General features: G+C 43.3%; 1 protein-coding gene across 1 annotated transcript; it reads right to left on the reverse strand.

Moving 5' to 3' along the window:
* Nucleotides 1–282: 282 nt before the first annotated feature.
* RPL7 (ribosomal protein L7) lies at nucleotides 283–8,418 on the reverse strand. Its single transcript, XM_082479125.1, has 7 exons — nucleotides 8,366–8,418; nucleotides 7,351–7,453; nucleotides 6,696–6,862; nucleotides 5,907–6,044; nucleotides 5,421–5,530; nucleotides 3,316–3,526; nucleotides 283–359 (listed from the first exon to the last, which is right to left on the reverse strand). The coding sequence occupies exons 1-6, from the start codon at nucleotides 8,377–8,379 to the stop codon at nucleotides 3,318–3,320; spliced, it is 741 nt and encodes a 246-aa protein (XP_082335251.1). The 5' UTR covers nucleotides 8,380–8,418; the 3' UTR covers nucleotides 283–359; nucleotides 3,316–3,317.
* Nucleotides 8,419–9,818: the final 1,400 nt, after the last annotated feature.

Below are 9,818 nucleotides of genomic sequence, written 5' to 3' on the forward strand. Positions count from 1 at the left end.
GATGCACTACAACTAAGTAGACAATCTGTCCACTCAACAGCACACAACTCAGTTTGTCATTACTGTCCTTTTAATCACAACAAAAATAAATAATTGTTGCCACTCAAAAACGAATCTGCTACCTGCATGAATCCTTCCAAATATTCTTCCACTAAATGAAGGTGAAACAGTACTATCTATATGCTGCTAATTCAAACTATACATGGCTCTTTGAAACAGGTTACTCCAAAGTTGACTTGACAACCACCACCACTAGAGAAGAGGACCACAAAAAGAGACAAATTGAGATGGCACAGTTTTGTGCAAGATGGTTTTATTAACAGACCAGAGTTTGAAAGATTGCAGCTGGGCATCTGAATCTGAAAGGGAAAAAAAAAAAAAAAGTATAATTAGATATGTGTAGATCTGAAACTACTTTGGCAGCCTAAAGAATTAATACATTTCTACAACTTATAATTTGGGCTGCGAATACTAGTATTTTATTTCACTAGATTTAAGACTTCAATAGTCTTGCACACAACAACTAACTTCTATATTAACATCTCTTCACTCAAAACACAGATTTCAAGTGCCAGAACTAACAGGATAAACGTTTCTATGTACTGGTACCTATTGTCCTATTTGTCTAAAAGCCTATTGGGGGAAAATTGCTATTTGAAGACATACTGAGCCATTGTGCGTATTCTAACTTTTGCTGCAGTGACTGTTTTCAGCACATTTCAGGGACTGTTTACAAAAATGAAAGCAAAAAGAAGACTTCAGACTAGTTCCTGCAAAGTTTGCTTGAGAGCTAACGAAATGCAGTATCTTGCCAATACTGAATTGTCAAAATTCGATATCAAGTACTATGCTATTTTTCCCCCATTTATATGAAGGAATAGGTACTGAAAGTCTTTTTTTTTTTTAATTTATTTGAGACTACGACTTAAGTAATAAGAAATAAAGACAAACAGCAGGAAACCATCTACATATAGACCAGAGGAATAAATACTCATCTTCAGATACATGGCCCTTCAGAAAGCACTTAAGAGTACTGCCGATACCTCATCTGAACATACTGCTCTTGTCACCCATTACCTCAGTACAAACTACAACATTCTTCTATTTTCTACATGTAAGTTACTTGTATTCTAAAGATGCACTCTATTCAGAATAGTAGGAAAATAGCAGGAATAGAAAGTGCAGAAGATGAGAACGGTTATTTTCACTTTACACCAGAGGGGTTTTTTTGCAGTCCAAACAGAATAACTAACTGCTTATAAAGTAAGAAATTGCAAGGTCACTTCCTAAATTAAAAGATGGAGTAAAGCCCTGATGTCTGCTACTTACATGGGATGCTGAGCTACAAGTCCCATGAAAAGCATGATCAATCAACTGAATATCCCTAGTTTCTCTGCCAATACACTACATCTCAGGCATTTATAGACACTGCAACAGTGAACTAGAAGCTTCTCTCCTGTAAGAAAGCTCTTGAAAACTTAAGACCACCAGTATACTTCTGACGTTTGTCAGTGAAGATGGAGGAGAAAGGATCTATGCTGACAGCAAACCTGCAGGGTTTCAATTAAAAATAGCAGTTTCCATCTTATGCTCAGAAACCAGACAGGAGTGTAAAATGAAAGTAGTTTTGTTTAATCTTGTTTCTGAAGCCTCATGCACTAAATTAAAGGAAATATCTGCCAGTACTGAACTTTTAACAGTTTGTGCCACCAGCAGCAAAATTTCTGTAAGAATCCTAGTGTAAGTAATGTAACATCACCCCAGGCACCAAACATTGCAACAATCCTATTTGTGAAGGTTACTCACTTCTTCCCATAGTTGAGCTAAAAAGCTTTAGAAGAACACTGTCCCCACTAAGCAACTATTTTCCTAAAGTGCAAGTTTCCACATGCCATGTAACCAGCGCTTTAAAACTCTGCTGCTTCACGGATGGACACAACAAAACAACATGCAAGAAGCTTGAAGGAGTCGAAACTGAGGAAGAACAGCCTCCAAAAAGCTTCAAGAAAAAGAGCTGTCAGTCAAATGGAAAGATATTTCATAGGTCTCCTTTATCTCCTTGGACAGACAGCAGACCTCAATGAGCTCAACTTACTATGCCTGGTTGACTATAAAAACATTTTTACAAGGCGTAAAAAAAAAAAAAAAAAAACCAACACAAAAAAAGAGACTTCCCTCCCTTTAGAAAATTTAATTTCTGAGAACTCATCCAAACAGCAATTGCACCTGTTTTAAGCTGTAGTCACATCACTACCCACTACTTTTTTATTAATCAACTCTCTGCAAGTTAGGAATTCCAAAGTAAACTGCACATCTGATTTAAAAAAAAAAAAAAAAAAAAACAACAAACAAACAAAAAAAAGACACACACCACACCAAAACCCCAAACCAAACAAACCTACAAAAAAAACCTTCTTGTTTTTGGAGGAATCAGTTCGGGGAAAAATGGGTCTTTCCCTGTTATTCTTTCCAAGCATCCTAACACAATGAAGTTTTCTTAAATTCCAGCATACCTGTCATACCAAAAAGGCATTTATCCTTGATTGAAAAGAAGATGTGGGCAACACCAAAGCTAGTTTAGTGTGTAAAAAAGGTGGAAAAAGCGATGGGGAGTATGAGAACTCTGAAAAAACAGTTTTGGCTTTGAATGGCAGAAACTTTTCATCAAAGCAGGAACAGCAGAGTGACAACACAACATGATAAAACACTGTTTGAACTAGATACTAACTTCAGGACTCAGCTGTTTCTGTCAAACTGCTTTAAGTATTAATAAATCTTCCCATTTCTAAAGGATTTGTAAAGGATACTCAAATGGGCAAACTCAAAATAACCATGTTGGTCGTGTTAAATGGTCTAAATTGATAATTTAACTTCTGCCAGTCCTAAACAGGCTTTTATAGCAGAAATCAGACAATGTGAAAAAACACTGTACTTGCAATTCCAAGACTTTGATCATATTAAGAATTCATTAATGAGGGCTGAAAATTTTAGCCAGGATCTCAAGGCTTCCCATCATAAAACCCAAATAAGGTTCTAAAACAAGTTATTGGTAAATGAAAAATAAGTTATTGGTAATGTTTATACTTCCTAAACATATCAGCTATAATTAAGATTTAATTTCTTCATAAATGTTTGAACTTTAGGAAGACTTTAAAAATAAAATCAGATTGCTGTATGTCCAGGTAGCTTTATACTGTAGGTACCACCCAAGCATGAGCGAATATATATTAAATATGAATGTTCAACCAGTAATGGCAGCAGCCTACATAGCAGAGACAAAACAGCACATTGCATTAACTGTTGGTAATATCTCACCATTAGTTCATTCTCCTTATGAGTCTGTTGATCTGATCTTCCCTGTTCCCAGCATCCCCACCTTCCACGAAGTGGATCGTTTTCTTCTTCATTCCACCCCGAGGAGAGGATAACTTGAAGGGCCAAAGGAAGTTGTTCACAACTTTGAAGTTCTTGCCAACAGTGTAAATTTCATGGATCACATCTTCCATGCAGATGATGCCAAGCTTTCCTAAAATTCAGAATGTTGTGTTCAGAAGGGCTACAGAACCACTGGTCAATGACAAAACTAAAAATTATCAGTTATTACTGTCATACCTACTAATTTTGATAAACTGCAGCAAGTAAGAAAGCACCCACTCTGTCATGACAGGCTGGAGAGCTGGGCAGAGGGAAACCTTATGAAATTCAATGAGGGCAAGTGTAGGGTACTGCCATCTGGGGAGGAATAACCCCATGCATCAATACAGGTTGGGGGCTGACCTGCTGGAGAGCAACTCTTTGGAAAGGGACCTGGGAGTCCTGGTGGACAACAGGATCACCATGAGCCAGCAACGTGCCCTGGTGGCCAAGAAGGCCGATGGCGTCCTGGGATGCATCAAAAAGAGTGTGGCCAGCAGGTCGAGGGAGCTTATCCTCCCCCTCTACTCTGCCCTGGTGAGACCGCATCTGCAGCATTGTGTCCAGTTCTGAGCTCCCCAGTTCAAGAAAGACAGGGAACTGCTGGAGAGGGTCCAGCAAAGAGATACAAGATGATTAGGGGATTGGAACATCTCTCTTATGAGGAAAGGCTGAGGGACTTGGGTCTTTTTAGTCTAGAGAAAAGAATACCGAGGCGCGATCTTATTAATGCTTATCAATACTTAAAGGGAGGGTACCAGGAGGATGGGAACAGTCTTTTTCAGTGGTGCCCAGTGATAGGACAAGAGGTAACGGGCACAAACTTGAACACAGGAAGTTCCACCTTAACATGAGGAGGAACTTCTTTACTTTGAGGGTGGAACAGGCACAGGAACAGGCTGCCCAGAGACGTTGTGGAGTCTCCCGCTCTGGAGACATCCAAAACCCGCCTGGATGCCATCCTGTGCAACCTGCTGTAGGTGACCCTGCTCAGGCATAGGGGTTGGACTAGATGATCTCCAGAGGTCCCTTCCAACCCTGACCATTCTGTGATTCTGTATGACATCTGATGACTTTTTCAATTAAAATGTATTAGCTGCAGCTAACTCAACATTGTTTGGTTGTTACATTTAGCAAGAGGCATCATTTTCAACTGTTGAATACTTGCAGCCAGCAATGAGGAACAACAAAAAACAAACCCCACTTAGTGAAGCTCAGGAAAACAGACTGTGTTCTTTGAAGAAAAGCTAGGCTAAATACACTTAAAGCCTTGTTATGTGAAGCTCAGGGAAATTCACTGAATTACTTAGGCTGTTGAATAATGCGATAGTGTTTTTTCTTAATGCCTTTCTAGAGCCTTCAGTGACATGAGTTAACTGCTCATAAAATACAATGCTAAAAAGGAAAGTGATTATAGCATAATACTTGTACCTTTAGAATCTGATTATATATTGCACTGGAAAAGGAACAAACGTGACACAGTCTGATATGAGGCGAAAAACAAATCAAGTGCCAAAAATGGGAGAGGCATCGGTGTTTGCTTTCATTCCTGGCCTGGCATGACTGAAAAGGGAGCAGCCTCATAGAGCAGTGTATTCCCTGACAACTGACCACCATGCTCTTTTTACTAAATACGCTAATGGCTTTTACTAGCTGGTTCTTCTGACAGGAAGTTTAAAACTATGTATGATTAGCTTCTTTCCTGCTGCAGCACCTTTTCATTACTGAAAGATCTACTGACTTATTAAAAGTCAAGGAGTTTACATTTAAAATTACAAATTTTAGATGCTAAAATGTGATTATTTACACTGGTTTTCAATACTTTATAATGAAAATTACTTCCAGCTTGCTTTGTATTAAGCTATTATTAAGACAGAAGTGGAGATTATTAACTAATCACTACTATTCTCCAGAGGCAAATAAGGATAGCTGTCCAGCTCAGCATTAATCATCCAATACAACAAGTTGGTTTCTTGATTTGTTTTGTTAAGTGAAGCAGTATTTACCAAGGCGTTTCTGAATCAGGGAATTATCAGTAAGAGCAATGCGCTGCTTGTTGATCTTGCCATAACCACGCTTGTAGATCAATTCATGCACAGACTTCAGATTGGGGTAACTGCAACAAACAAGTGGAAAAAAAACCTTATTAGTCTTTGCAAGCCACATTCCAAGTTAACATCCCCAAATGAAATTTGCATAGCACAGAATTTAAGATCATTTCAGCATGTCCCAATTGTAAAGACAAAAACAGCAGACACGCAAATCTTACTCATACAGAGTTCCTAAGAACACTAGTATGAGAATGTAATCATATCTAGCAAGTATTGCCTTTTAAAGCACTGCTTTAGTTGTGTTTTCAATTCAAAGCAGGGAAAGCACAAAGATAGAAAAACATTTCGCACACGAGGGAAACCTTTAAGTCCAGTGCAGCAAAATGCAGAAGGCACTCAATATTTTCACCCTGATTTGATAAAACTGGCCATTTCACTCACCCCCATGCAATATAGGGTTCAACAATCCGCAACATGTTGATAGAAGCTTTGTTGAGTTTTACAAACGTGCCATTAAAAATCTGACGCAGACGAAGAAGCTGCAACACCTTGCGGACCTTAGGGCTGACACCATTGGTACTAGAGAACACAGGAAAAAAGCCTCAATTATCTACATTCCAGAAAACACTAAGTATCAGGTAAAAAAACCCACAACAGCATTGTTCCCATATGAAACGCATAATTATTTTACCAATTACAAAAAGCAAGCTTAATAAATTTCCTATCTCTATATATTTCAGTATTAAGTTAAAACAGATCAATTTCCATAAAAAGAATTGAAGTATTATACCAAAACAATTTAGAACTCTCCTTGTGCTCTCCTGAACATTAATCTTATAATCACACCTTTTGTTAGTTTTCTGTATCACTTTACCAAATGAGAGTTAAACAAACACTTCAAACAAAGCTTAGTTAAATATTAGAGAATACCAGCATGTAATTTTATCGAGATTAAGGTAAAACAGAACTGTATGCACACAGTTGTAGCCTTGCCACCTTCTAAAAATTCAGGGATTCCTGAAGATAGTAGACATCACCAGCAAGATGATTTTGCACTACATTAAATAAGCCCCTGGTATACATACACCATTTCTGTCAACAACTTTCTAATCCACCAGTGTAAGGCTTGATTTTATTTACATACTTAAGCCCTTGAAACAGAGAGGTAACAGGAAAGATAATTTCAGAGCTTTCGAACATAAAATTGTTTACATCTGTATTCAGTCTTACCCTCTTATCCTGATCACAAATGCCAATTTTGGTTCTGCTGGAACGTAGTAATTGCCTGCTTTTCGGGCCATCCTGGCCATACGGATCTCCTGCCTGTACATGTGCCTGTACTCCTTGTGGTAAGCTTGGGCTCTTGCATAGATGAGCTTTCTTTGTGCCTTACGGAACTGAAATAAATTTACAATTAAGTATTATATAATGCCTTTTAATAAATGACAATCACCTTCAAAAACCAAAGCATATTCTAGAGCTTCCCACAAATAACACAGATGGCAGGAACATCTGCCCATATAATGGAGTTTAGACTTACTCTCAGCGATAGTCTAGATAACCTGGAATACTGTTACACAGCAGTGTTCCCTTCCCCTGAACATTATTATCACACATCAAGCTTGCCCTCACAAAGGCTATAACCTCTTGCTGTGTAGAAGGCTAACTTTAACCTTAGAGACAACTGTTCGCTTTGCCTTTACTCTCCCCAGAACTGGTTTGTTATTGCTTCCCCCCAAGCCAAGCCTATTTTGGTCCAAAACATTAAACAAATACTAATGCGCTAGACCTAAATACTGTGAATTTCTGTATTGCGTTACATCAGCAATAGTAACTGATTTGCAACAGATAAGCAATTAAAGGTTAAGAATCATGAAATAGTCACCTTTTTTATAGCCAATATCTTCTTCTGACGTTTGACTTTCATAGCTGCATAAGCCTGCCGCTTTTTCAGCAGGCTTTCCGGTACAGATGGCACCTTCTTTGCTCTAGATGAAAAGAGAAAAAACCCCAAATTTTTAGCTGATAGGAAGAAACTGTGCTTTAAAGTTACACATAACAAGTAACAACACAAACTTGTAATACAATATGTACGCCTCGAGCCAGTTCAATGAGGCATCTTCCTTATTCCCACTGTCACCATGCCTTAATGCAGACTAGACAGATCACCTTTAATGCTAGACAAGGCACTCTGACAGACTGGCTGCTGAGCTGCAAACAACCTATTTCACAACCCTAAAAGTTAAGACCACTTGAGTGATGAGAAACTTTTACCCTGCTTTGCAACAATCCAACTGTAACAAAATAAAGCCTGTTTCCAGCGCACCTCTTTCAGATTGTTAAACATTTCAACAGGTGCTTTAATAGAAAAACTGATTTGGCAGTATCCTCAAATTTATTTTGCAGCCCTTTAAGCTCACCCAGATTTTAAGCTCTTAGATGTGAAAAAGCTTTCAAGACTAGTGTTTATAGAACCAGCATTACCCGTGCGAGCTCCTATCTCAAGTGTACCAGGCCACGACTCCCCACCCCAGCCGCACACCGCTTCGCGCAGCACTGACCGCCCGGCCGCGACAAACTCCGCCACCCCGCGTCCCTCACTCACGCAAGCGGCGACTAGGGGCCAGTTCTCCCTCCCCACCACACCGAGGGCCGGCGGGGCACCAGCCGTCGCCCGCGGAAGCGACAGGACCGGCGGCGGTTACAGCCCCGCCGCGCTAGGCCCTAACCATCCTCCCACCGCTCCCAGCCCCAGGCCACTCGTGCCCCCTCTCGCGTCACGGGCGGAGGCCTGGCGGGCGGAGAGGCAGCAGGTAGCGCCCCGGTGGTGAGAACAGGGACCAGACACCGCCGCAGCCACCGATGGCGGCGGATTATCCCGAGGCGGGAGGACCACTTACTCCTTCTCCGCCATGATGACCACCGGAAGAGAGAGGGCGTGCGCATGCGCAGGGACGACTTAACGCGTCTGCCTGCGCGGGCAGGGCCCTGGGCGCCCGCAGGACCCCGGGATTGGGTGTCCGCGGAGGTGCCTGACCGCGCTGCGGGCGCTGGGGTGGCCGGCGAGCGCCTGAGGTAAGAGCGGTGGGAGCCGCCTTCCGCCCGTCGGGAGCAGGACCGGTTGTACCCCGGTGCTGCCCTTTTTCGCTAAGCTTTTGAATTCGAATTTATGCGAAATCCCACAGGCAGCCTCCGCACGCACACAAACTTCCTACAACTTCTGGGGAAACCGGCGGCTGCGCGGCGGGGGGAAGCAAGGCGGCGGGGCGAGGACGCGGCCAGGGCAGGCTTTGCTCCTCCTCCTCCTCCTCCGCCGTGGCCGGCTGGCGCCCGGGAGCGGTGCTGAGGAAGAATCGTAGAATCATTGGGTTAGGTTGGAAAGGACCTTAAAGATCATCGAGTTCCAACCCGCCTGCCATGGGCAGGGACACCTCCCACTAGACCAGGTTGATCAAAGCCCCATCCAGCCTGGCCTTGAACACCTGCAGGGATGGGGCACCCACAGCTGCTCTGGGCAACCTGTTCCAGTGCTTCACGGTAAAGAATTTCTTCCTAACATCGAATCTAAATCTACCCTCTTTACGTTTAAAACTGTTACTCCTCATCCTGTTACTACATAGTCTTCCAAAAAGTCCCTCCCCATCTTTCCCGTAGGCCCCCTTTAGGTACTGGAAGGGACTATACGGTCTCCCCGGAGCCTTCTCTTCTCCAGGCTGAACAACCCCAACTCTCTCAGCCTTTCCCCCCAGCAGAGGTGCTCCATCCCTCGGATCATCTTTGTGGCCCTCCTCTGGACTCGCTCCAACAGGTCCATGTCCTTCTTATGTTGGAGGCTCCAGAACTGGACGCAGTACTCCAGGTGGAGTCTCATACAAATGGAGTAGAGGGGCAGAATCACCTCCCTCGCCCTGCTGGCCACGAAAAAAAAAAGTACTTTCCGCCTGCTGGCGCTTCTGAGGCGCCGTGTCAGTCGGTGGTTGTTTAGATATTAACAGCCTCTGCGCTCGGCTGACAGACCGAGAAAGCCACCTGGGCTCTGTCCAGCCGTTCCTCACAGCTCGGCGGGGGAACCTGCGGGGACCCGGGCGGCTCCTGGCAGCTCGTCGCTCCCGGGCGGCCCCAGCCGTGAGCACGAACCTTTAGTGCTCATGTTCGTACTCTTTTACCTGACACTGTCCGGCTCGCTGCCGGCTTGCCCTGCCACGCCGCTCCCCCCCGCCCGGCAAACCCCGCGGGCACTGACCCGCCGCCCTCTGCCAGGACCGCGGCCTCAAGATGGCGCTCTGGCGGGCTGGGCGCGGTGCACTCTGGGACATGTAGTCCGCCCGCCGGGGGAGGCGCCTGTTTGCCGAG

This window comes from Vanellus vanellus (genome assembly GCF_965231255.1).
Source record: "Vanellus vanellus genome assembly, chromosome: 2".
In the NCBI taxonomy this organism is placed as follows: Eukaryota; Metazoa; Chordata; class Aves; order Charadriiformes; family Charadriidae; genus Vanellus; species Vanellus vanellus.

Coding starts and splice junctions, on each gene's coding strand:
- RPL7 (XM_082479125.1), bottom strand. Junction 5,531..5,906: donor GAACCCTATATTGCATGGGG/GTGAGTGAAATG, acceptor TGTTTGTTGCAG/TTACCCCAATCTGAAGTCTG. Junction 3,527..5,420: donor CCTGATTCAGAAACGCCTTG/GTAAATACTGCT, acceptor TCTGAATTTTAG/GAAAGCTTGGCATCATCTGC.